At 43.6% G+C, this 26,810-nt stretch overlaps 2 protein-coding genes across 8 annotated transcripts in view; one reads left to right on the forward strand and one right to left on the reverse strand.

Annotated features, from left to right (window-relative positions):
- Positions 1 to 5,805, forward strand: part of fgd4a (FYVE, RhoGEF and PH domain containing 4a) — a 43,927-nt gene extending 38,122 nt beyond the window's left edge. For all 5 annotated transcript variants that reach the window (XM_071515458.1, XM_071515457.1, XM_071515459.1 and 2 more), the window contains 10 exons: positions 292 to 430; positions 534 to 592; positions 696 to 842; positions 1,413 to 1,585; positions 2,135 to 2,165; positions 2,274 to 2,354; positions 2,508 to 2,633; positions 2,846 to 2,983; positions 3,075 to 3,215; positions 3,643 to 5,805. In XM_071515458.1, the coding sequence (XP_071371559.1) occupies positions 292 to 430; positions 534 to 592; positions 696 to 842; positions 1,413 to 1,585; positions 2,135 to 2,165; positions 2,274 to 2,354; positions 2,508 to 2,633; positions 2,846 to 2,983; positions 3,075 to 3,215; positions 3,643 to 3,903 (1,296 nt within the window). In that variant the 3' untranslated portion in view covers positions 3,904 to 5,805. The remainder of the gene's footprint in view (positions 1 to 291; positions 431 to 533; positions 593 to 695; positions 843 to 1,412; positions 1,586 to 2,134; positions 2,166 to 2,273; positions 2,355 to 2,507; positions 2,634 to 2,845; positions 2,984 to 3,074; positions 3,216 to 3,642) is intronic.
- A 1,058-nt stretch (positions 5,806 to 6,863) lies between these two features.
- On the reverse strand, positions 6,864 to 26,387 carry nup205 (nucleoporin 205). 3 transcript variants are annotated; one of them, XM_071515464.1, is made up of 42 exons: positions 26,357 to 26,387; positions 25,396 to 25,538; positions 25,120 to 25,291; positions 24,576 to 24,720; positions 24,198 to 24,357; positions 23,810 to 24,038; positions 23,441 to 23,605; positions 23,073 to 23,248; positions 22,782 to 22,895; positions 22,461 to 22,598; positions 21,911 to 22,061; positions 21,377 to 21,582; positions 20,897 to 21,079; positions 20,387 to 20,437; positions 20,018 to 20,227; positions 19,484 to 19,721; positions 18,990 to 19,179; positions 18,711 to 18,831; positions 18,330 to 18,411; positions 18,000 to 18,164; positions 17,545 to 17,669; positions 17,224 to 17,338; positions 16,684 to 16,833; positions 16,213 to 16,287; positions 15,942 to 16,099; positions 15,729 to 15,809; positions 15,235 to 15,426; positions 14,799 to 15,006; positions 14,213 to 14,311; positions 13,727 to 13,872; positions 12,834 to 13,025; positions 12,526 to 12,647; positions 11,951 to 12,083; positions 11,483 to 11,609; positions 11,220 to 11,293; positions 10,952 to 11,080; positions 10,459 to 10,564; positions 10,012 to 10,184; positions 9,596 to 9,725; positions 8,301 to 8,406; positions 7,973 to 8,024; positions 6,864 to 7,772 (listed from the first exon to the last, which is right to left on the reverse strand). In XM_071515464.1, exons 1-42 carry the CDS (start codon positions 26,382 to 26,384, stop codon positions 7,620 to 7,622), a joined length of 5,913 nt encoding a protein of 1,970 aa, XP_071371565.1. In that variant the 5' UTR covers positions 26,385 to 26,387; the 3' UTR covers positions 6,864 to 7,619. The 3 variants fall into 3 exon arrangements, with proteins under 3 accessions (XP_071371565.1, XP_071371564.1, XP_071371563.1); XM_071515463.1 differs by having other exon boundaries at positions 7,973 to 8,019; positions 8,278 to 8,406; positions 10,438 to 10,564; positions 13,727 to 13,875; XM_071515462.1 differs by having other exon boundaries at positions 7,973 to 8,049; positions 8,278 to 8,406; positions 10,438 to 10,564; positions 13,727 to 13,875.
- Positions 26,388 to 26,810: the final 423 nt, after the last annotated feature.

Below are 26,810 nucleotides of genomic sequence, written 5' to 3' on the forward strand. Positions count from 1 at the left end.
ATTAGATCTTACAGAGTGGTCGAGATTCAGAAAGGACACGGGCATGGAATCATACTGAAGTCTTGTAATGTGCAATAATGTACTGCGACAAAGTTTTCACAGTACAGCAAAGCACTATAGTTCACATTTTTGTATGAGTAGTTGTTTTTGTCGGTAGCTAAATATGATGTAGGTTAACTATAAGTATGTTTCTGTGACCTTTGTCCCACTAAAATACGATGCAAAAGCATTATGCTATTGTATGAAATGTGTATTAAAAAATATCTGGGCTTTATGGTTATTGCTGGACAGAGCCAAGAAGCGTGTGGCTGCCTGACGCTGCAGCACCACATGTTGGAGCCGGTGCAGAGAATCCCTCGCTATGAGATGCTGCTTAAAGACTACCTGAAGAAGCTTCCTCAGGACGACTCCGACCGCAGAGATGCCGAGAGTAAGTAGAAAAACGGAAACCCAGGCAGGTTTTTCCGGTGAGATACTGTCTATTATGTTAAATTTAAAGGTTACCCATCACTTGTCCTTGTGTTTTTCCCCAGAGTCATTAGATATCATTGCCATGGCAGCCACTCACTCCAACAGCGCCATTCGAAAATCTGTAAGTAGAGACACCGATACAACCAGCTTCCTCAGCCTGACGCTTCTGAACCTCTGCAGCACAGTCAGATCCCACTAAAATAAAATGTCCCATCCTCATTTAGGAGAATCTGAAGAAACTGCTGGAGATCTACGAGATGCTGGGCGAGGAGGAGGACATCGTTAACGCCTCTAACGAGTTCATCAAGGAGGGCCACATCCTGAAGCTGGCTGCCAGGAACACCTCGGCCATGGAGAGATACCTCTTCCTGGTGAGACAAACTGCCGAGCATGGAAAACTTTTACTTGTCTGGTGGAACGCACTGCGGGGAAATAGATTGCTGTGAGACTCCATCTGCACAAGTCAATTGAATCAAGTGACTCATTTCGTGCCAGGAACACCTCTGTGTTAGGATACATTGGGGGCACATGAGCAAATCTCTCAATTACAGATATTGCCAGATGATGCAATTATCTTCTGGCTGTTTCGTATTAGCTAGAGGCCGAATGTGTCCATCTGCATGATTCAAGGTAGAGGCTCTGTTTAAGACTGCCACCTGTTGGAAGAAAATAATGGCACCAGCTTAAACTTAAACTACATCCAGTGTCAATTGATGAATCAGAATATTGCTTATCCATCCAGTCACATGTGAATCTATACCTACAGCTGCAGTGATTTAAAGTACTTTTTGCATTTTGCTACAATGCCACAACTTGCTGATCAGTGCCACAATCTACATGCACTATGCGACTTTTTGCAACTTTTTGCATCTTCTTTGGGTCATTCTGGTGCATACACATAATATATTTTTTTTTATTATTTTTGTTTCCTTCTCTGCCAGTTTAACAACATGCTGTTGTACTGCGTGCCCAAGTTCAGCCTGGGAGGGACCAAATACACGGTGAGGACGCGCATCGGCATCGAAGGCATGAAGGTCTTGGAGACTATCAACGAGGATTATCCTCACACCTTCCAGGTGTCTGGGAAGGAGCGGACACTAGAGCTCCAGGCCAGGTACGTTATCACACACATCCAAAAGCTACATCCAGTAGTTTGAGTGTAATTAAAGAATAGGTTTAATTAAAAGAAGGATCCATTCTATTCAATTTGATCCTATCCTATCAAGCTAGCCTTAATGTCACATCTGATCTGGCTGCTGGAACTAAAACCAGCACTTGATAAATATAAACATTCCTCTCCTGTTCTCATAAGTATAGAACTGTAATTGCTGTAAAAAGGTGCCAAAAAATTCAGTCCCAGACCATCCCATGTTGATGTATAATTTGCACCCTACATAATTTCACTTATATAGACCACTTTACCATTTTAACTCTTAGAATAACTACACCCAAGTTCCAGAACTATAGAAAACCATGAAGCTTTAAGTGTGTAAATACACTCTTTGACCACAGCTAACTGCTATGTTGGTATTCCGTAAAAAACGTTCCTCGGATGTATTTTGTAAGCTGGTTCAACACTAGGACTGTCACATAAACAACCAAACTTATAGATATACTGTTTCACTATTATGACATGTTTGTTTCTGGTTTTATTTTTCCTCAGCTCAGAACAGGACAAGGCAGACTGGATTAAGGTACAGACAATTTCTGTTTTATTACCTGCTTATTCTCTAGTTTGATGATATGCTGCTGTAGGCATATTCGGGTGCGTCTGGCTGATTTGATGTCTGTATGTCCTTCAGGCTTTCCAGGAGACCATCGGGATCTTTCAGCAAAAAAATGAGACCTTCAAGTCCGCATCGAAGGACGTGGAGGAAGTATCGGTTAGTGCTGCTTCCAAATAGTATAAAACGTCGCCCAAAATCATATTAATTGGGTCAAATGTCTCCTGTGTCTAACCCATTTCCACCAGCAAAATACGCTGCTGCGGTTGTACTGAATATATTTTGCGGATGTGTATGTGTGCTTTTCTGTAGACGGCAGAGCTGGGGAAGCGTGCCCCACGTTGGATCCGTGACAATGAGGTGACGATGTGTATGAAGTGCAAAGAGTCCTTCAACGCCCTGACAAGACGGAGACACCACTGTCGAGCCTGTGGCTATGTAAGTGATCAGCCTCTGTGCGATCATGTGCCTCTTCCTTCTCTATCGACCTTGATGTCACTTTATACTCTGGAGAGTTCTGTAGTGAGAGAAGAATCCACGCCATGTTAATTGACTGTTATCTTAAAATCAACATCCATTTGAATGTAACGTATTTTAATTTGCGTGAGAGATAACTGTAGAAGTGACAAGGATGTTCTCTACCTCTGCAGGTGGTGTGCTGGAAATGCTCAGACAATAAGGTGCGGCTCGAGTACGACGGCAACAAGGTGAACAAGGTCTGCAGAGACTGCTACTCCATCCTGACTGGAGAGGAGAGAGCCGAGGGCAAGAAGAAGGGCATCCTGGAGGTGAGAGGATGTTTGGACACACACACACAAGCCAAGATCTAGCATCGCTTCACTGACCTTGTTCTAATACGTGTTTGTCCTCCCTGTGCAGATCGAGGCGGCCCAGTTCACCGGCAGCAGCATCATGTGCGGCTTCCTGCAGTACTGTGAGAAGAACAAGCCCTGGCAGAAGGTGTGGTGTGTCATTCCTGAGAAGGAGTGTCTGGTGCTCTACCTCTACGGAGCTCCGCAGGTAACAGCCCGACCCTGGCCCTTCAGTTCATCATTGCTGAAAGATTATTGAAAGCTGGCATGTGTGCAAAGTTGCTTTGGAAAGTGACCACTGCAATAACTCCAATTTTGGTTATTTTCATGTTTTAACTTAAATTGAACATGCTCCTCTATAGGTTGAGATAATTCTACAACCCTTGGGTTCATGAAAACCTTTTCAGAACCAATTAGATGAACTGAAAAATGCCAGGTGATGTCACCACCTGTACTCTATAGAAGGTGACATCACCTGGCACCAAAGATCAGCCAATAGCAGATGCCAATTTCAGTAGCATGCTTTTTACCCTTAGATGTCGGGCTTTACTCAGATTTGGGTTTGGTGTTACATTACTCTTTAAGAGCCATCCATACAGACTGTTCTCTCTCCCTCACACCCTCCCTCTCCTCAGGATGTGAAGGCCCAGAGCACCATCCCTCTCCTGGGCTACTTGGTGGAGGACAGCCCTCGGCCCACCGACCCTCCGGCCAGCTTCCGCCTCTCCCAGTCCAAGTCCGTCCACAGCTTCGCCGCCGAAACCGAGGACCTCAAGCAGCGCTGGCTGAAAGTGATCCGGGTGGCGGTGACAGGAGAGGTGCCGGAGCCCAACGACAGCAGCGCCGGCATGATGGACAACATCAGCGCGCAGGAGGCTGCTACTGACAGCTCATAGATGTTTTGTACAAAGCAAGAGGCTGTCGGACTGCTCAAGAAAGACATGATGTGCAGATGTGTGCTGCACCAACACAACAGAGGAACTCCCTGAGCTGTCCTTGTGGGTTTGGATCTCGCATTCAAAGACAAAGTGGAAAATCAGTGCTGGATAAGCTGCCTTTCCCTGTTAATCTCTCTATTTCTTCCTGGAGTTTTTTAACAATCCCATGCAAGAACGCAAGAACTTCGATCCACTGCTAGAGCTGTGCTGGAATGCAAAAGGACATTTCTGGTGCAGTCAACACTAGAGCAGGGGGACCTCAGGATTGTTTCTGCTTCCCTCACACAGGCACTATTAAGGACAGCTTAAACTCAGTCTTCAAGGACCCTCGACTCCTCTTGAGCCAATGGACTAACCACAGACTTACACAGTGCCCTATACAGTATGTGAATCAAATCAAACTATCTAAGCTCCCACACACTGTCTGCCTGTGCTATAACTCAGCTCTGTGTTCCTGTACAGTATAAATGTTACTTTTCTTTTTTTTTTTTTGTCAAAAAGGAACAAATGTGTTTTTAATGTACAGAAATAATCAGTTCCAGACCTTGTTTTGATAATATAGAAAAACACCTAAGTATGATATAGAGTATCCTCAGTATTTCTCTCTTTTTCGTTGGTGGAGTAGATGCCTCCAGAACTGGGAAAATGATCAGCAATGAGTATTTAAATCAAATAGTTTCACATCACGATAGTCCCGTCTTGCCTCACTTCTCCCATCAGTGGAAATGCACAAACACGGCCTAATCAAACTATGGAGGCGCCATGGCTCATCTGCCTGCCTGCCTGCCTGCCTGCCTTGCAATTAGTAGCACCCACCCTAAGTTTTTCTTACGTTAAGCTAAAAGAAATAACATGCAAATCCTGTCAGTTTTGAATATAATACATAGACAGCTGACAGCAAAATACATGGAAGGTTGTAGAGTTGCTTCAACCTACAGGCTTCATAATGTCACCATACAAGGAAGGCAATGTGAATGCCCAATGTCCAATCAAACTGCTCCTTTGGTGTGTGTCATATTTTACTAGGACTGAGTAGTGCTGTTTGTAGTAAAAAAGCACGACAACCCTGTGTATTCTAATATCTAGTAGAGCATAAACAACGAGACACACTCAGTCATGTGCAGTACTGCGGATGAATGATAAATGGTTGTCTGACTACAGCAAATCAAGGATAAATGGGCTAGTAGGATTATTATCAGTCTTTGTGGCAGGGTCTTCTATGTAGGTGCATTGGGAGAGAGTCGAAGAAAGCCTGAGTGTCTTCCCACCATGCAGCACAATCAGAGACATAGACGTAACAAGGCGGTGTGAGCAATGTAAATGTGTTTTTAAATGCTGTAATTAATTTTTATTATTTAAAAGTAATTTATAGAATATTGATGAGCATGATCTTAAAAGAAAAGTAGCACAAGAAAGTTCTATCCCCCGATTTGTTCTGTTACTCTCAATTCACGTTAAACTAAGAAGTGCAGTAGCTAGGTTTTATTTCTTGCTAGACAGCAATGCAGCCAATCATTAGTACTGGAATGACTTGGGGGGGGGGTAAATGTGCCTATTATTATATCCACAGTGAGTATGTTCATTTACATGTTCCCATTTGCAGAATTTCCCCTTATGCTCGATGCTGGTGCTCACCTGAGTCTCACCCGTCTAACTCTTCTCCCCTCGCTCCTCTTCCTCAGTATTACATCCAAAGCAAGAGCACAAACTTCCCCGTCTATAAGATCTGAATGTACAGCCAGATTTTTTTTTTTTTTTTACGTACACTGTCCCCTCCTCTACTCCCTAAAGGTTTGAGAATCAACGCACTTTACAGTCCTATATAAAGTGTACCTTGTAAGAAAATAAAACAAGATGAAATATTATGGAAGTGGGTCTTGCCTGTTTTTATTGTTAGTTTTACAGGTTGCTGCTATGACTTTCCCTGATACATGTACAGTACCCGATACAAGTCTTTACTTTTGTTATCACCCCCTCTAAATATCAGATTAAACTTGATTTATCCAATAATTGGTCATTGTCCTCTAAGTTGAAGCTGGCTTGGATGAGAAATGTTAGAAAAGTTTACTCTCTCCTGCTGAAGTAGCTTTACTTTGATTTTATCAAGAGGATGGATCAATTTTGGGGGTGCAGCGGAAAAGTAATATTAATTTTGAAGCTAGTCAGTGAAATGAGTCATGACTAATACATTGCTTTTTTGAGTAACAAGCATGACACTGTCGATCACTTTTTCAGTCACTTGTGATTCAACTTCAAGTTTATCACTAACTTCACAGCTTGTGCGTTGCCTGTTTTGGTTCCTTGTTTTGCTTCTCCTGATCGTATTCAGAATGAGTCAGCCCAGACACCCCGCTTATAAAAAGGGTGCAGTTAGTCATTTTGTGGTGTTTCGTCAGAAGTGGTTGTGGCTGTAGTAAAGAGCTCCGAAGGCCTTGGATGCTTCTGAATTAGAGGCAAGCACATGGAGGCTGCTGGTTCATGGCAGAGAGCCCAGGATTTACTCCACACACAGTTCTTGCTTGCAAAAAGGGAGATAGGGTCTACCTAAGTCTCCTGTCCAGTGCTTTCTGGGTGGATGTACAGCATTGGCTATGAGACATTAAGGCTCTTTCTAATCTGTCCACTTCTGTGGTCACAGCTTCACAGGCTCATTTCACTTTTTGAGTTTTTCCATTTCCGTTTTCTAAGAAATCATCTCACATTTTCTGTGTTTTGGGATCACTGCCATACCAGGAAAATGTATTGATAAAATTAATGTATCACCAAAGTGAAATTTCTCTTTTAGTATAGCAGACAATTGGTCATCTTTATTGATTTGAATGGGAGGCCTTTTCTATCCACACACACTGTGTATACTGAGCTAAATGTTGAGTACACTCAACTACTAGAGATCTAGCACTTACCAACATTTTCTTTCACTTTGAAAATGCAATTTAAAGATCATACCTTTAATACATGCAAAAAATGACAAATGGTAAGATAATGTAATTGTGGTCTACACTTATTATTACACTCATATTTCCAAGTAGTAATTCTGCCTGTTTTCCATTATGGATACTGAGAGTACAGCTAATCCCCAAGGCAGTTTATGTTGGAGGTTGAATGCTCCCCAAACGTGTGATAAAAAGTGAGAGTATTACTAAAGTGAAACACCGTTTTTGATTATTCTGACTCCATACTCTTTTGATTTTTCCACTAGACTGTGTACTTCAAGTGGTTTGTTGTGTGTGAACCAGACAAGTATTTAATTGATTTAGAAAATCGTTTTTATTCTCACAATAGAAAAAAAAAAAAATCACAAAATATATCATACCAAATGAAATAATAATCAAATTCTCAAATCTTTTTCAGTACAAATTTCATGAGTGCCTTCTGCGAGTTACATTATCCCACTTCTCTGAGGAGCACTCATTGCACAGCGCTAGTCAATATAATCATCATTGGTCGCACAATTACACAATGTTGTAATGGCCTTAAGACCTTATAATACACAAGACAGGAGATTGAACAGGCCAGTAAAAAGGAGTGAGGTTGCTCAGAGTGAGAAAATCCATATTAGACAGAAAGTCTGAGTCCTTGTAGTAGTTTTCCTCCGTCCGTTTTGTTTGGCTGGTGTTGTTCCTCTAGATGCTGGGAAGAGCTTTTGAAAGTGTTTTAGAAGAAAAAGGGCCGTCTCAGCTTTTGGGCTGTCGGAGCAGGCCGCGGATCCTGCGGACCAGGGCCTGGATGAAGGTGTACCGGGAGCGGACCTGGCTGTACGACCCCTCCACCTCTAGCAGCTTCCTCTGCAGAGCCTCCCCGAATCCTGCAGCCATGTCGCTCTGCAGCTGCACACACACAAACAGGAGGCGAGTCAGAGGAATCAGGAAGAGTGTAGCAAGTGATGTATACATACAGTATGTGAACCAGCCCAAACAGACAGAGGTTGAGCACAGTCTGTCTGTGAACGTACAAACAAGTATTGTTATCATGCCCATATGTGCAACATGAACACACAGCTGGCTTCCAGTTTACAGCCATTTCTTACCAGGTCTAGGTCTTGCTGGCTGACCCGGGACAGACCCAGACCACGGCCTCCACTTCCCTGCAACCCACCAAACGAGTCTGAAGAAAAAAAAAAATTACTATCAGACTAAATTCTACTCCCAGGACAAAACATTAGCTGTGCAGGTGAACTTTCCTAACTAGGAGGTCAAAAAGAAGTTTAGGTTTACTCTTGTCAGCAAGTTAAGAATTAAGAGTTATTTCTTTATAGACTGAATACAAATGAAAGTCCTAAGCAATTTCTGAGCCTGGGTCAAATGAACAATCATCTTTTTCATCTTTCCTCACCGTCTGTTAGGCGTGATCTGTACGCACTGGCTCCAGGCAACAGGGAGTCCTTGGGGTCACTGGGGGTACAGTACAACAAGTAGTACTCCAGGTGGCGCCACAACACAAATAAACAGGTCTCAATCACATCTGACGGGGAGCCAGGTCAAGGCTTTTCACCGTACCTCATGACATTGTGGCTTTTCTAAAGCAAAACCCATTAAAGGCTTTTGGGTGCATTCCTAGTCAGTAGCGCCAATATGCTAAGTATAAAGTATTAAGCCGTTCAGAATGAAAACATGACAAGGACAAGACTAAGATCTATGCATAAATGCTTTTAAGTCATGAGAAACACCTGCTAAATTATTTAAGAGAGCTCAAAATATTCCCTAACCTAGTAAGGAGTTGCCAGTGGATAGCTGCGTTACACAAGGATGTTTCATTTTTTAGTTCATGATGAGGAACTCATAAAATGGTACTGCTTTGGTTGTGAGGGCATTTCGTTTTTTACTCAAAAGAGGCATAACATTAAGTACAATTTAACAATTTGGCACACATAATGACTTTTGCGTTTTCTGGCCACTGGTAAAATGCAACAGTACACAAGGGACAATTTGGCCATTAGTCAAACCATCATTGTGCTCACAACGCCCAGCACAGTCAGGCAATTAAATCATTTCTCCACAAATTCCAGGGTAATCTAAGGTGCTTCCATACAGACTGTGGGATTCCATCCCTCCATCTTAATCCAGGTTTATATCTCTTTTATCTTAAAAAATGTAGAAATTTGTGAGAAGAATATGTGCAATGCTGTTTATACTGTATATTGGACTCTCCTCTTTAATAGCTCACAGTAAGCCCAGGGAATCATTCATATTTAAGTTACGGACACAGTAGAGCATATCTGCAGCTTTCATAAGCATTGTAAATCCCTCTTGGAGCTACATCACGTAATTAAGTTTAATGTAATGTAAAAGTAATGGTTACTCTTTACTGAAAGCTAATCTGAGCATGCTAGTCCAAACACTTGGCCACTACATTTAGGTGTTGAGTGTTATTTTTACTCCTAAACCTACTTTTGAGACCAAAACATACATATATGCCCCGGGAAGCAGAAAAACTTCACTGGACTGAAACCTAGTTAGACAATATCGGGGAAACAAAGTCTGGGAAAGGTGTCCTTACATTCCAAAACATCAATCAAAGTCACTACACCTCCTGTGCCTGTTCTGGATTAATTCCCGATTCTAGTGTACAGTAAAGGGATCAAATAACTCTTTTGGTCTAGCACTTGTTATTCCTATGACTGCAAGTCTTTAGTTAAGGGGCAAAAGGATACAGGAGCAGAGGGCCAGCAGCTTGGCTCTGTTGTTGATGAACTGGACCAGTCGTCTCTTGGCCAGCAGGCTCCTCTGGACTGACGAGATTTTCTCCACCCCTCCTGGGCCTGACACCAGGCCTTGGCACAACTACAGACAAGACATCTGTGGTAAGACTTGAAGCAAATGCATACTGGAGCCAATAAGATGGCTAAAACAAAGCTTACTTACTTATGTTTGTTTAACTTAAAGTGTCAAAACTATAGATAGACAGAGGGTTAGGAAAAAAATCCAGCCTAAGGGAAGAGTTGGAATTTGATAAGGGATTCAGAGAGGCAACAGATTGAGTTTGATTGATGTGTGCTGCAGTGTGCTGTGAGTGCCATACGAGAGTGAGTGTGAGACAGAGTGAGTTGGTGTATTGGTCCATCCTTACCTCCTTGAGCTCCTCAGGCGGCAGCTGATCCAGGCTCTGCAGTTTGCCCAGACTCTGTCTGTGACTCTGGTGGAACCGGAAGAAATCCGCAGCGCTGTTCTTCAGCAGGTAGAGCACCAGGCCCAGGCTGGGGGCACGGGAGTACGCCACTGACGGCAGGGTGGAGGACAGGTCTAACGCAAAATAAGAAGAAAGGTTCAGTTGCATACTTGTGGATAAGTACTTTTAAACTGAGAAGCTAACGTGCATTAAAATTTGAGACACTGAAATAAGGTGTATTCACAAATGGAATAGAGGACTAATACTGTGAAAATGTATGGCCTGTTTACAGTGTATACACATTTTGAAACTCTAGGTAAGTGGGTACAGAAACATGCGAGTCAAATTCTCCTCCCTCTCCCTGAGTAGGAGCTGAGTATCACTGACCTGTGCGTCCTCCGTCCCTGCCAGCTGGTTCGTTGCCAGAGGGGCTGAAGAGGCAGATGCTGAACTGGGCCTGGGCTGAGCTCTGCAGCAGCAGGGTCTGGCAGTACTCCATGATGTTAGCACACACCTGGGAACAGAGGGCAGAACCAGTCAGGTCACCGACAATGGAGAACCGGTGAGTAATGATCACAGCAGAATGAGTACTGACTCCACATGCATTTTTTTCAGGAGGACATTTTTCTCCCCTTTCTCTCCTCTTTCTTTCTTCTGTCCATTGTGCTGTAGGAATACAGGCGAGTGGTTGATTCATTACTATTTAACGTGGAGCGAATCATGCAATATACAGCATACAGCGGGTAGAACAGCTCCCATAAATAACACCACTGTTGGAATTACAATTTTGCACGGAATTACAAAGTGGTTACCCAATAGCATTTGTGATTATGCCACATCCATCATCTCCCTCACCCATCCATCCCTCATTACTCCCTTTATCCAACTCTTTTTCTCGAACCTGTTGCATGGCCACCTCCATCTCCTCTCGTCGGTCTGCTGAGTCTCCGGGTGCGGCCATCTCAGCCTGCTTCAGCAGCCTCTCCCTCTCGCTCCCCGCCAGACGGCCGAGCAGGGACAGACACAGACGCTGCCACAGAAAATAAGGCATTTTAGAACGGTACATTTCACATATTGTAATGGATAAGCACCAGCGAGCATATAGAAACTGGCATAGGGAAGGATGAGCTATGTTGTGCATGATAAAAAAGGAATGTATGATGTCTAACCTGGAATCTGTTGATGTGCCCCTGGAACTCCATGAGAGCAGCACTGTTGACCTCCCCTCCCATCTCAAGGGCTCCTGATACAGACAGAAATCAAAGGTATATATTAGCAATATTACCATTCACCGGGTCACTGATATGTGTGAATACAAATAAAAAAGAGTATTCAGTCACTTTCTTGAAGTAAGAGGCATTTTGGCTCATGGTTTAGTACTCAATCCCCAAACCAAAAGCTCAGGAATGCTTAGCTATGTTTGACTGCGTACCTGGCAGAGCTGTCTTGCTGATGATGCCAGTAAGCAAAGAGAGCTCCTGTAAAGCTCCCATACTGAGCTCCTGACAGCGCAGCAGGGACTGGATGGTGTCTGCATGGACAATCAGCCACTGGAGAACCTACACACACACACACACACATCATAGAAAGGTTTTGTATTGCATTAAGATGCACAGCATTTAATTAGCGGTATTAAAGTAACACATTAATGTCTGATTCAAGATGCACTCATTTTCAAATCTTGCTTTCCTTTGGCTAGATGGCTAATCAAAGGAAACTCAAACCAAACCGTTAGCCCCAGCCAGGGTGAATAGAGACACAAGATAGCATTTCAAGAGGTAATGGGCTCATTATGAACACACAAACTTCTAGGATATTCAGAATATGATGCAGAAAATAATAAAAAAAGATACCTTTGTGATATGTTATACTGTATGTTATAGGTAGATGGTGTGCTTACCTGTGCCGCCCCCTGCTGGTAATGCGTGGTGGTGGAGGTCAGGATCACCTGGAAGAGCCTGAGGGTCGGCAGAAGGATCTGCCTGTAGCGGTCCAGAGGGCTGGGGATGAAGCCCGATGGGTCCCTCATCACCCTGTAGCACAGAGCGAACAGACACAGAAAAATATCCACATAAGCATGGTTGAGATACTGTAAAAACAGAGGTGTTTGAGTCAGTGAAATACATTGAAATTTAGCAAAATAGGATATATGAAATATGCATCAATGATGTGATGTGATGTGATATTTTATTGTAGGGAAATCCGATGACAATCACCCAACCCACAATGCCACCCTGTCGCACCATTAACATATATTCTAAAATCCTCTGTGCCTGCCTATTTGCAGCTAGGATGCTTTTAATTACATTGCATTAGCAAGGAAGTGTCATCGTGACAGATTTCGTTCATTACATCCGTTTGGTCAATCAGTCAGCTCAGAAGAGGTTTATATTTCTTCATGAGAGATTTTTTTATTTCAGAAATGACCAACTGAGGTTACTCCATCCCTCTCTCCCTCCATGCCCCCATCCTTACCTGTGTGCGTCGCTGTCGGGGACCATGTCAAACACCTGGCACTCTATCAGCTGGGACACCAGCCCACAGCGCAGCAGCTCCACGGCCCCCTGGCCTGTCTTAGCCACACGGGTCAGCAGGGCCTAAAAACACACACGGAAGAGTCAATACCTTTACCTTTATAATCCTGCAAAAGTAGAGTTTTTAGAAACAGGATAAAGAGACTTTGTAACTGTACCTTGAAAAATCCTTTAACAAATAAAGATTGGTGTGTGTGTGTGTGTGCACATGCGTGTATGTGTGCGTGTCAGTGGTGCAAATCTCCTCACCATCTTACTCTCGTAGATGTAGAGTGGTTTGAGGAGGGGAGGCTGGGGTGTGAGCAGGCTCTGCAGGGCGACGTCATCCTGCCTCAGACTCTCCACCAGCACCCGCAGGTAGCCGCTGTTGCACACATACACCAGCCACTGGCTCTGACGGTCTATGGACAGGATCCGGTCCAGCACTGCCAGGGCCAGCATCTGAGAGGCAGGGAGAAGAGAGGAGGATTACAAAGGAAGCACCTGGAGAGGTGGAGGGGGGCAGAAAGCGTCTGGCTGGATGCATGTTAAAATATACAGGGGTTTTATCGCAGCTATTTCGACTGAGCCATATCATTTTCCTGTAATATACAATTCAGCTCTGATTTTGATGTGACACATTACAAAGCCAAACAATTAAGTTTAATCTTCCATTTTACATTACTCATCCTCATGACTCACAAATTCTGTCCATTAAATATTTTGTTGCTTTACTCCTCATTTTGACTACCTGAATTAGAGATGACTTTAATGGGAATACATCATGTTACAGGGAATCTGCAAGTATCATTAAGGTAAATTTAAGACCTTTTTAATGCTAGTTACAATGAAAAATAAGACCAATTTCACAGCTGACAAAAGGTGAAAATGATAACTGTAGACCGAGCAGAATTTATTTTGGATGACTGGCTGACAAACAGTGTACCAAGAAACAACCTATAAACTGAATTGACTTAAATTGCATTTTTAACTGCATTCAAGATCATTTCAGGCCTTAAGTTTAGATAATATAATTTAAGACATTTTATAATATTTCAGTATCCTGCAGACACGCTGTTGAAATCATGTCAGTATGAGGCTAAAACAGGCAGATTGAGTACATGAGTCATATTGTTATAAGCACTGCATGTTTTGGCTCTTACCCTGCCAATCTCATGACCGTCGCAAGCGTCCCTACACACCACCTCCATGAGAGCCGTGCCATAGCTCTCAATGATAGCTAGGTTCTCTCTCTGCAGTTTGGAGAAACCATCTTCAGGGGCGGTCAGACGCTCCCACATGGATTTCCCTGCTGTAGGGACGGAGGGAGAGAATGGTTTAGATGAATAGACAAAATCCAGATATTGTCTCTTTGCTATGATGCAAAGGCCGACTTTCACCCAAGCTAAAGAACTGTAAAAATACAGCCGACATGATTCTTACACAGTCTACACAACTAAACAAAATCTGTAGTTCCATTTATACCCGAACAGAACAAAAATGTTTCCATATTTTTGGGAATTCTCAGTTTTCAAGACCTGAAACTGATCAAATTAACAATCCATACTTTTCCAGACTCCACATCACCATAGGAACCCTGAGCCTTATTTGCTGTAATACTTCTGTGTGTCTGTGTGATTGTGTTGTACCTGTCTGCAGAGTGTCTGGTTCTTCAGGTTTCTGGGCGATTTGTAGGTAGTAGAGCAGAGAGCCGTACAAGTGAGCACGCAGACGCTGGAATCCACCTCCTTGAAGTGAAGAAGACAATAATAAGTCTTAAACTCTCATTTCAAAGCCAAAGTGCTTATTTAAAGACTAAAATACAGTGCTCCCATCCTGGGTCTTTTCCATAACTGTTGCATGTCAGCTCCGAAAAGTTTGAAAGAAATAATAAGCCTGGTTTGCATTTTCTCCTAGAGGCACAAATTAATTTCTTCTATGTTTCATATTTTACATTTTAGCAGATGCTCTTACCTGGAGCGACAGTGAGTGCAACATTAGAATAATGATCAATTGTTAGCAACAAAATAGCAAGCAACTAATACAAAACAAAAACCTGCAGTGATTTATCAGCGGGAATATATATTCAAATAACTAATGTTGATTTTGATGTTTTCAATCCTTGCTCTGTTCAAGTTGCCATCAAATGTAAAATAAAGTTGCTAAACCACCATCTAATGCAATGAAACTGAAGTTGGATCTCTCATTTAGAGGCGTGGGACACTCATTGCTCACCAGTACAGAGGATGAAGTCGAGCAGCTTGCGGAGGATCAAGTGCAGGGCGGAGTTGGCGATGGAGGCAAAGCCAGAGGACGCCACTCCTTCTAGTCCCGCCCCCTGCTGCTGCTCAGACAGGACTGATTGGCTGAGGTGGGCTGTCAGGGTGAAGACCGCCCCGGCAACAATGGGCATCAGCTCTCCTGCTGCATCCTCAGATAACACCTGGAAAGTACATGGCAACATTTAAATGTATTTCTGCTGTATTAACTGACTGCATAAAACCCATAATCCACTTGAGAACGTTCCTTACTGTGATTATGTGGTGACTCCAATAGTATTTAGCTAAACCTACTGCATCACCGTTGTATCCATAATCACAGTAAAGAATGCCTTCTCAGATATTATTTCTGCAACAATTTCACCCTGCATATGACACAAATCTTCCCGGACCTTATCATGCAGGTCTAGCAGCAGGTCTCTGATGATGAGCTGCCTGTCGTCAGCAGGGATGAGATCGGCGGGGCAGGCGGTCAGCAGCGTCTCCACCAGGCTCCTCCAGGACTGCAGAGCGTGGCGCTTGGCACTCAGGCTCCGACGGACGCGGTTCCGCTCCACCACCTGCTGCAGGATCGAGTTCACCTCCTAGGAGAACATAACCAGGAACAGAGAGGAATGTAGGGAAACAGTTTCTACAGATGTCCTTCAGCTTTTTCCTCCAAGGGACTAATTAGCATTATTAGAATTACTTATGTCAAGATTGGTTTCCATCTGCCCATTTGTTTGTTTGTCACGTGCCATTTCAGACACCACTGATTGGATTTTGATGAAACTTGGAGGAAATGATGCATCTCACCACGTGTTCCTGCTACGTAACTGTAGCACTGCACTTCTCTTCTGACAGAGTAGGCACAGGAGCTGAATCCTACCAATTACAACTCACTCACCTCCATTAGCAGGGGCCTTTGTCCAATGGCTGCCATTCCTTGCAGTGCGTTCACCTCAGCAACCAGCACTCTATGGAGTAACTGTGAGGAACATTTCCAAAATTTAAGACAAAGGATCGCATCAATTGTAGATGAAACACTAACAAGCTACCTATACCTTGAAACAATACAATAAAGTAGAGGATAAAAATCATTTTCAAACTACAAACCTACCTTGACATTGCACACAGTGTGTCCTTGCTCGTTGACATGCTCACAGTTAGAGATCACCTGCTCTATCTGAGCGCGCTCAAAGAAGTCTAGCTGCAGCAGCTCAGGCACATCCTGGCTGAAATCGATGGTGTCCAGCACACTCAGCAACTTCCTGCGCACTGATGACACGAAACAGGAACAGGAGAAAAATAAGAGACAATGCTAATGTATTATAATCCTAAAGAAATTAGCAAAATCATTTGATTTATATGTGTACTAAGGTGCTACAAACCTTTAGAAACTGTGTCAAAATGCAGGAAACCACTGACTGATCTGGTCTCTTCCTCTATTCCTGATTCCCCATCAGCTGGGAAGAAAAATGGAGAGGCACTTATGTTCATGTGTTAATAATCTTTGTTGTATGATCATGGTGAAAGCGAGTTAGACTGGGCAATTTTTGCATGTTTGAGTGTGCATGTGTGGGTGTGTGATCATGATCATGGTGTTATGTGTCAGTGTATGTGCAGGCTTTGGCAAGCTCTTTTTTAATTCCATTAAGAATGGAATTAAAAATATAAACGTAAAATAATAATAATAATAATAATAATAATAAGTAAATCATTTTAAATCAAATTCAAAATTATACACTCCATCATCCACTGAAATTAACTGCTATTTAAGGCCTTAAATTTAAAAAACAAATAGGAACACTTTTTAAGGACCCGCGCACACCCTTGTATGTGTTTGACCGCACATCCAATACCTGTATGCCGAGTGTGTGGCTGGTCATCCAGCAGAAGGTTGACGAGGCGCTGTGTATGTGAGCGCTGGCGGTTCAGTGAAGTCACTCGCAGCTCGATGGCCGCCGTCTTCATGAGCCAAGACATCTGGGAGAGGGCAGCGATCTGGTTACCTGAGGAGAACAGAGGGCAGGGCACAGATCAGGGCGAGGAAACTGAAAGGACAATGTACATTCATAAACAATTAATGAATCACATTCAATCAGTGGCATTTACTGTTTTGTAAAAAGGTGTATACTATTACTACTACCTTTTGAAAGGAACTACTATCAAACAATTCCTTTCACATTTATATTATATATTCAGGGATGTGATTTTTGTTTTTACTCATGATTCATTTTTCATTAGGATACAAAACACCCACTAATTTCTATTGAAGGTTCTGGTTTTCGTATCATCCCCTTAGTGCAAGCTTTTGTATGCTCGCACGACATTTCTAATACTTATATTGTGTAAATTGTATGCAATGGGGCTGTGTCGAGCGGCGGGGAACCTGTACTCACTAGACAGGATGAAGGGAAGGTGCTGCAGGTGAGAGAACAGGAAGTCCTGGCTGGTCCTCAGGTAGCGCATGGTGGGACCGGACGTGTCGGCGCAGGCACACAGCTGGTAGATCACCTGAGAGTTGGAGACGAAGACAGAGACACGCAAACAGAAAAAACATTTAACCCAGGACTTCAAAAGACATACAGTATATACATTAATCCTCCTGAGCAGGGAACAAAAAGCAAAAGCCAACGTGGAATTTTGTTTTGTTTGTTTTTGTTCATACCGATCCCTATGTCATGGTGTCTAATCTCCTGGTGAGTAGAGGACGAAAGTACCTGGTAGCAGAGCTCAGCCAGGTGTGGAGCCAGGCGAGTGAGCGCAGGTCCAGATCTCTTCTCATTGCCTCTCTGCAGCAGACTCAGGATGGCGTGCAGGCAGCTCCGAGGACATCCCAGGACACCTGTAACACACAGCAAGCACTGCAGGGTCAATTTGTTGGGTCATCTAATTAAAAGGCGTGGTTCTGACAGCACTGCTGGTTTGAATTAAATGCTTGCATAGCAGAGCCATAATAAACTCAGATTACATCTTTTGAATGTTTAAGTCTCTAGACTCTCTGGAAATCTACTTTGTACAAATTTGTTAAAGGCTGTTCCACTATCGCCTATCTCTGAGCACATGTCATGGATATTCCTTTCAAGTAGGCAAGAAAGTCCCTATGGTCTGACAATTGATACTAAAATCATTATCATCGTCCCAATCATGTCAATAGCTGAAGCCCCGGTCTGACCTGGGTCCTGGAGGTTGGTGGAGGAAACAGGCTTCTTGACCTCGTAGCCCAGAAGATAGAGGGCCAGGTTGGGGGTCTTCAGCTCCAAGGAGGTGATCAGCAAGTTCAGGATATGGATCTGGGTTTCGTGTTGGATCCTTGCCACCTTCTTCAGTGGGTCTGAGTCTGGGAGTAAGGGTTGGGAGATGAGGATGGTGAGTTTTGGCATGACTATTGTAAAGGTTTAATACTTGAGACAGGATTGGCAGAATTTCAATCAAATACAGAAGATTAGGCTAATTAAAAGGTGATTAAAGACAACAATGAATGGATGAGGACCATCTTTCTCACCATCTCCTTTCTCGATGCCTTCCTCTGCCTCTTCATTGTCCAGGCACTCCACAAAACCTGCCATCAGCTTGTCACTCACAATCTGTAGGACAGAGATACAAAAGTGATGTGAAGTTTTAATACATCAATAAAGAGAAGGTTACTAAGGTTACTGAAGCTGAAATAAGACAATAGTTAAAATTCACGAAATCTACCTTGTATGGTTAAGATATGAATCCAGTCTCAGTGTAACATGTTAATAATTGTGTAATAATTACTAATCTGTACAATATTTTTGTTTACTTTTTTCTTTCTCTGTTGACTATTATTATTTTACAGTTTGTGCTTTTGAAATGCACTTTTCATGAGAAGTATCTTAAAAGTGATTAGACTTGCACATACCTGGTCGTGTGTGAAATCTCCTACCAGCCTAGTCTGAATGTTTGGGTAGCGGGCGATACGACGCAGGATCTTGGCACTCTGGAAGGCTGCCTCTGGGTTGGAGCTGCTGTGGTACAGATACCTGCAAGGGACAAATAAAACAAAACCAGGGAATGAATATGGATACTTCAGGGGTGTGGTGTGTGGCATTTTGGGCTAGGGCTGACACTCAGTTACACGCTTTCTGTGCCAACTAGCCTTTGAAAAATAATTTTTGCTGTTCCACTTGGCTGCCCTTACCTGGCAATATTGACGATGTGATCAGCCCTACGGGTCTGAGGACTGACGCCCTGGAGGAGCTGCTCCAAGGGAGAGGCCAGCAGGGAGGCCTGGCTCTCCCTCAGCAGGTCCATGAACAAAACCTCCTTCTGCAGAGCCAAGTCTACTAGGCACAGGCAGTGCAGCACTGCCGACTCCAAATGTTTCTTTCCTGGAGGGGAGAAATAATGAAGGATGCCATCAGAACACACACACACCAAAAAAACAAAAAACAAAACAGACAATCTCAATTACAAATGTATGGGAGTAGTGCGTCCAAAAATCCAAAAGAGAGATAGGACGAAAGAGAGATCAACAGAAAAGGGTGAACTGGGTTTGTCTGCACATGTATGTGTCCTGACTGAAGAGTAAGAGGGTTTTTGTATGCATATATGTATCAGGAAGACAGCGAGTTTTGGTGTGTGTTTGTGTGTGCTCCTGTCTTTCTTTAACACAAGCTGCATATGCTCTCTCACCAGGGAAGGGTGCGTAGGTGTCCAGCTGGCGTACGCCTTCCTCCAGCAGGCTGAGGCAGAGTGCCAGCATGGGCGAGTCGTTGAGCAGGTGGAACATGATGCTGTGGCCGGGGGGCTTGTGGGCCGGGACCTGCTCCCCCTGCAGCTCCACCATCTCCTGGACGAAGTCTGATGGCTGAGGCTCGTAGTCCCGCAGCAGCTTGTGGAACACCTCCAAGACGGCGTCGGCTACCTCCCACTGGAGGATGGAAAAGGAAAAAGAGGAGGAAAAGTGGAGAAACAGAAGGTAAAGAATAGCAGCAAGAGGGAAAAGAAAATAGGAAGTTTCCAAAATTACCCCGAATAGGTGGTTTCAAAAAATCAGTTTGTTATCCTTAAGAATATTTTATGTTTAAATGTAGTTTGGTACGTTATCTAAACAAAATCTCCATGCATCATTCATCTGCATTGGTATTTTATTACCAGGTGTATATGTAGTTCACTGGAGCCACACATCTTCAATAGACACAGAGAGCAAATTACACGACACTATACCTTCTCAGCTGGACGGCGATACGCTCTGGTGGGGAAGGGGAGGAACACGGCGTCACGCAGGAAGGTCAGGTAGGGTTGGAAACCCGGCACGCGTAGCCCCGCCCCCAGGTTGGCAGGCAGGCTGCTCTCCACCAATGTGCTGATCAGCTGACTGAAGGCGCGTGTCAGAGGGTATTCCTCACAGCTCGACTCGATCTCGTTCAGCTCCACCTAAGAGCCGGGAACACAGGTCAGAAACACAGGTTTGCCAGCCAAGTGCACACACTGCTTACAGACCACACAACTTTTAACAGACCACACAACTTTTAAAATCTCAGACTGAAAACTTACACGCACTCAGAAAACAAGGAATCCGGACAACAGACTCACCTCAATCCCAGCAGCCTGTCTCTGTCCTGGGACTCGCACTGTCTGAAGGATCTGCAGTAGAGGAGCATGGAATTATAGCACTTAAGCAGATCTGATGATACAAGACCAGCTCTAACAACACAAATTACAAAATTAGTTTCAATTGAGTTTCATTCCAACATAAGATATCTACCATTTGAAGATCTACCATTTGAAGAAAGTGACACTTGTGACACATTGGCATGCACACAAAATTAAAACCAAAAATTAAAACAATTCTAGTAACTTTTAAGGTATAGTGGAAGGACTTGGGTGAAGCACTTCAGTCTTCTTTTCAGTCTACTTTTACAGACTGGATCCTCTATATTGTAGAGATAATAAATAATGCACTTTGAGTAATGTTTCTTTTTTGCTATACAGCATTTAATAACAAAACATTTCATGTGAAAACTGTCCAGCATGTCCATCCTCTTATAACAGCATAAAGACTAAGGCAACTCTATTATAGTATTCTATGTATCCCAGGCTGACCTGAGTGTACTCCAGTGACTGCCAGAGTGAAGCAGCGATCTCTGGTGACTTCCCAAAGGCAGCCAGGCAGTGCAGGAGCTCAGCCTTGAGGACCGGTGGAATGCTGCACTGTAGTAACCCCAGCATCACGACCACTGGGGTCCACTGGGGGTGCTCGCACAACGCCAGCCGAGCGTTTTCACACTGAAAAAACATACAAAATTCCAACACAGTTAGATAATACATTACCTAAAACATCTCAGCCTACTGAAGGGAGCTTCCCTAGAAGCAAGGAGAACTTTCAGACTTTAGGATAGACCAATCACACTTGACACTTTCCTTAATGATGTACTAGGTTATAATAACTATTAATCAAAGTTTGGCAAACCAGTCAAAATTCCATGAGCTCCAATCATATTTTCATGATGTCATTTTACAGCCAAAGCAATAAGAGCACAAAACCAAATAGTCTTGGAGCTCCAACAGCATGTTGTAACATACCCAAGTAACGATGGTGGTGAGCAACTGCAAAAAGGAGGTGAGTCCGTCCAGCTCCCTCTGCGTGATGCCCCTCAGTGGCGGGTGGCGGTAGTGCGCTGCATCTGGATTGGGCAGGTCTCTTCGCAGGTTCTCGTGGTAGAGCATGAGGGAGTGAAAGAAATGTTCCCAAGAGACAGGGTTACCTGCCACTCCCTGGATGTTGTCGCCTGTATAAATGTACACACAGTTAGTTGGCTTTCATGCGCATCTGCATAAAACAATAATAGCAATATGCTGCTCAGTAATGCTACCAGTCTAAGTTAAACTAGAAGACACTCGGAGAGCACAAACCTCTGCCAACACAATTTTCCAACTTGCTGTTACACCCAAACACATCATTCCTATCAGTTAAATTTTAAGTTAAATTGATTTCTTGACCTTGCAAAAAATACCCTTAGGATTTGGAATCAATCTCTATCTCTGTTAATTGTAATTAATCTCATTAATCTTTTCTTCACTTGTGAAATACATATTGAAGAAACAAGCCGATCTTACCGTGTGGGGCTCCGTTGGTTTTTAGCAGGCTGAAGCAGTAGTGTGCACACTGTGGCCCATTGGCGAGGCCCTTTAGCATACGCAGATACGAGATGTAGAGGGTGGAGGGCAGAAGGTCTCCCATCTGACGCACAAACTTAGACAGAACCACCTGCAGCATAGCACAGGAAAAAAAAAAAATATTTTACCAGAATGAAGTAAAAGGTATACAAAAGGCATAAGTATATAACTTAAGCTGGATATGTTGGAAATTTTTTGATCCAGAGTAGTATCAATACTTTAATATATGCATCATTTCTGCATGCCATTTTTCTTTTCTCAACATAATCGGACCATGCTCAATTGCTTTCCTCCCGAGAAATTCCCATAGGCTATGATAACACCAAGATCCCATTGCAAGAAACTAACATTTTGAAGGTTTTTGCTATCTTTCAATACACTTCTGCCTCATCATCAACATAGTCAGAATTTTCAGTACTAATAAACACAGTTTTTCAATCCCCAATTCTTTAGCAAGGTGAGACTCATGTCCAGAAAAGCCAGCCCCTACCTGTTTGTGCGGAGGCCTCTGCAGGGCCATGCCCAGGTAGGATCCCTGCAGGGAGGTATGTTGGAGAGACTCTGTGGGACACCAGAACTCCAGACCCAGCTCCAGGCCAAACAGGTCCTTGCTGTAAAACTCTCCTATCTGGAGAGACAAAGCATAATAATCACTGTGACTAGCAAGTTAACTCAAGGGGACACACTTCTAATTTTTGGTGAACTGCTGATGAATGAAGAAGTTCCTCGCTGAAAATTAAAATGTAAAAAAATGTGTTTTGTGTGTGTGTGTGTGTGTGTGTGTGTGTGTGTGTGTTTAAGGAAGACTGACCAGGAACATGAGCTGGTCTAAGTCTTTGCGTAACGTCGGAGGCTCACTGCCCATCTGTAGGGACATATGCACCAGGCGGGCGTCCTCATCAGCACGGTTACGCAGCTGTTTCACCTACAAAGACAGTAAACCGTGTAAATGACACAATATTTAAATCAGTATACAAAATAACAGAAATAAAACCTGATGACGAAGAAAATGTCTAATTCTGACAAGTTCCATGACAAATCAACCTCTTACTCAAGTAAAAAAAACCCTGAAAGGAAACACAGCACTACTGGCACCTCTCACCTTCATTGGCATGAGAGCCAGGAAGTCTGTAATGAGTGAATGGAGGCGGCGGATGAAGAACTCTTCCTGGGCAAAGTTCTCACATCCCAGCATGCCCTCCTTCATGAACAGGAAGACGTCTCCCAGGAGCGCCTGGTCGGCCAGAGCCTCATCTGCCTCAGTGAACTCAACCAGGGCTGCACAGGACACACACATATGAACAGAAATTAGAAAATGTATGGCTATAACATCATGATCGGTATGCATTAACAATTAGAATAAGCTACACACTGGACCACAACATACACAATAACAATAGATTTAATACAATCATCAGTACTTAAAACAATCCACCAATATTCTTTTTTTCTGAGGGTTAGAGGCCTTACCGGAGCCCTGTGGCAGCTGGGACAGGGCCCTCAGAGCCAGGGCCCAGGCCAGCCGGCACACAGCCTGCAGGCCGGGAAGCTTCCATGGCTGGCCCTCCATCAGACGACTGTGCACTGCAGACACATACTGCCTCTCTGTCAGCAACGGCAGCGCTTGGAGCAGGTCTAGCAGAACGCAACGCATAGAGATTATACTTCATTCACTGTGAAATACTAGACCTGAAGGCATTCTTGTGCATGAATACAAGTAGTTCTTATTGGATTTAACCACTGACTTGAATCAAAGTTGAACTCGTGGAAAATCATAAGCGTCAGAGTTCGTAAGATGCTAACAAAACCATGAATGAGCAAACTTTCATTTCCTCTCACCTTCTCTATCTTCCGTGCCTTGCTCTAGGAAGCTGACGTCCAAGCAGTAGAGCAGTGACATGACCAGAGCCAGGTTCACGCCGTCCAACGAGCCATCGGCTTCAGCTGTCACCGTCTCCAGGTGGCCAATAAGAGCCAGGGTGTCGTCTTTAGTCAAAGGTGACTGGCAGGTCCATGAAAACAAGCTGTCTGCCAGTGCCTGTCTGCTTTCTTTGATGAGGTCAGATACCTGGTGACAAGAGAGGGAGGGTATAAAATTGAATGCTGTCCATATTCCCCTCTGCAATCTTCCACTACATGATGTTTCTACCTCAGTCACAGCCAGGAAAGCACTGGCTTCGGTTTGGTCAACAAGCATGATTTAAAATTAAGGCCCATTCGCTCTCACCTCTTTCCTGTGCTTCTCGTTGCCCAGGCCACGCTCCTTCTGCAGCCGTTCGAACTCCCGTGTCACGTTGATCTCTGACACCAAGCTTAGGATGCGTTTAGTCAGACCCTGGCTCATCAGCTCATCTGTAAAACGTGTCGTCAAAGCCACCAGCTCTCCACTGAGCGAGAAAACAAACAACACAACAATTCAATGAGTATATCTGGGTTTTGGGGGGAAAAATGTTTCAGTAGAGGACAATATGGTCATGATGAAAACCTTTTTAATCATCGCAACTTCGCAAGCGTGCCTGTCAATGTTAGAATGTGTAAGCTACTTGTATGTGATTGGCTCAGGCACTAAAGGGAGTGGTGTGGGAAGTGGAGACGGTGTCGATACCTCAGCTCCAGGGTGAAGGTCTTGCCGTGGCGTGACTGGATGAGCGAGCGCAGGGAGTTGGCCACACACAGCTTCCCGTCCCAGTAGAGCAGCACGGCCACTAGCCCTCGTGTCAGGCCTGGGAAATGGGGCTGCTGGTGCTCACCTGGAAAAACACAGAGATATTCAGAGAATCCACCTTGTGAAATGTCACGCGTCTGTAGTGGCGTTCATACAAGCCCTTATCCCGAGATCATAGATGCGATCAGGACAATACAGGAAGCGGGAAAACAAAAATCGCTATTAAAAATGAATAGGAGTGTTGTGTCCATAAGGCATGAAAATCCTGGGGGGAAAAATCTCAAGTATAATATCTCAAGATAGGGCTTTTTGTCCAAAGGAGGACCCATTGGATGACCACTGAATAAGAAAACAGATAGCTAGTGTTGACTGTGATGTGCACGTAATACCTGGTCACCAAATTCACAATATAACTTGATTGACAACTGTGAAATTAGATACTAGTGTGCTTATAAGTCTTGTATTTTCATTGTGTGCACATTACCTGCCAATAGCAGCTCCAAAGCAGCCAACTCTCCGATATCAAACAAATCACTGAGGATGAAAGCTTCTGTGAGGAGCTGCTCAGGAAGGAGGCGCGATCCCTGTTGACCCTGGATGGCAATGCCCTCTGTGCTGGCTTTACGCACCTTCTCTCTCTGCTCTGCACTCTTTGGCTGAAGAACATGAGAAAACCTGTTTGTTAGAAATAAGACTAGAGACATACTAATGAAATATTCAAATGCAAAGTGATAGTGGTTTGTGTATTCAAACATCTCACAGGGTTCTTGTAGAGCGACAGAAAGTGCGGCTTGTGTTTCTTCAGCTGCAGGTCGAGGAGGTGGACGCTCTCCGGCTGTCTCCTCAACACGGCACCCTCCACCGTCTCCCATAGCTCCTTCAGCGGCCCCCACAGACTGGCTCCTAGGAGGGTACATGAACTGTCAAGGGCCTTGTCTCATCACAAAAAAACACTTATACAGGTTTAGGTGGCAGAGGTGAGTATGTGGTGAATCATCTATTTTTTTTTTTCCTATTGAGGTTTTTGTGAGAGTTTTTCCTTGTCTTCAGTTGAGGGTCTCAGGTTGGTGGGGTCATTTTCATTTATTGTTTTCATAATGTTGTGAAGCCCTTTGAGACTGTGATGAGGGTTATACAAATAAACTTGACTGGACTGAGTGTTAACACCTGATCGAGGCTCATTGATAGATTGGTTAGCAGTGGGTAGTTAAAATTTTACACGAATTAAGCAGTAGGCATGGCACAAAGAAGTGAATTTGCGTTATGCCAGGCAGTAATGCCAAACACAACAACTTTGCTTGATCAATTCAATTTTGTTTCACTTTTGCTTCCGAATAACTCGTCTGCTGACAGCTGTGACTGTCACTGGGTCTGTTACACTGGGTCAGTTTTCAAATCCACATGGCCTTGGTTTTACTAGGAAAACATAAAGTACTAAGCGTACAGCGTGAGACTAGAATATTTCCTCACCACCTATCAGTTAAAGTAAACAAATTATTAGCTAGCTAGGTAACGTTAACTTGCAAGCTAGGCTAAGTTAGCCTAGCCGCTCATGCCTGAACTTGACACAGATCCACAACCATGTGGTCGAAACCTGCGACATGGGATGGAAGAGGCGCTTGAAAGCAAATATGTATGTGCTTGTTTGGGCAACAGCAACTAAAAGCTACTAGTAGTAATTCTCGTGATTTTGTTATAATAGAAAGAAATATAGTTCATACCCGAATTTACCGCCATCTGCGCCGCCATGATAAACACGGATTTGGAAAATTGGACAGAAGCTTCCGGCCTTGTGCCGGTATGAAATTTAAATTAATTCATCCTTTAAACATATTTTGTTCACATTTCCTGAATAAAAGTTTGCTAATCGAGCTTTTATATGTACACTGAGTACTCAAGCTGAATACATATTTTGAAAATTGATGAATTTGTGGACAATCTCTTCAGGCGGGGTCCTTGCACAGTTCAGCATAGATTTGCTACATGGGAACTGTAGTTCACAAATAGAAGACTGCAAGACGTCTTCATTTGACTTTCTGAGGTTTCTGTGTTAATTTGTTATTTTAAAATGTAATTTTTTTCAAATATTATTTTTCATTAAAGTTGTAAATTAAAAAAACAGTGCTTTTGCCGTGCTGAAACGCTTTCCTGTACCACAAGCGGAACCATCGTTTG

This window comes from Centroberyx affinis, unplaced genomic scaffold (assembly GCF_046629955.1).
Source record: "Centroberyx affinis isolate AG114_WGS23_722 - 3 ecotype Tasmania unplaced genomic scaffold, CSIRO-AGI_Caff_v1 ptg000354l_1, whole genome shotgun sequence".
Lineage (NCBI taxonomy): Eukaryota > Metazoa > Chordata > Actinopteri > Beryciformes > Berycidae > Centroberyx > Centroberyx affinis.

Coding starts and splice junctions, on each gene's coding strand:
- nup205 (XM_071515462.1), bottom strand. CDS start 26,384: ATGGCGGCGCAGATGGCGGTAAATTCGG. Junction 19,180..19,483: donor CACCTACGCACCCTTCCCTG/GTGAGAGAGCAT, acceptor TCTCCCCTCCAG/GAAAGAAACATTTGGAGTCG. Junction 12,084..12,525: donor CCCGACAGCGACGCACACAG/GTAAGGATGGGG, acceptor TCTGTGCTACAG/GGTGATGAGGGACCCATCGG.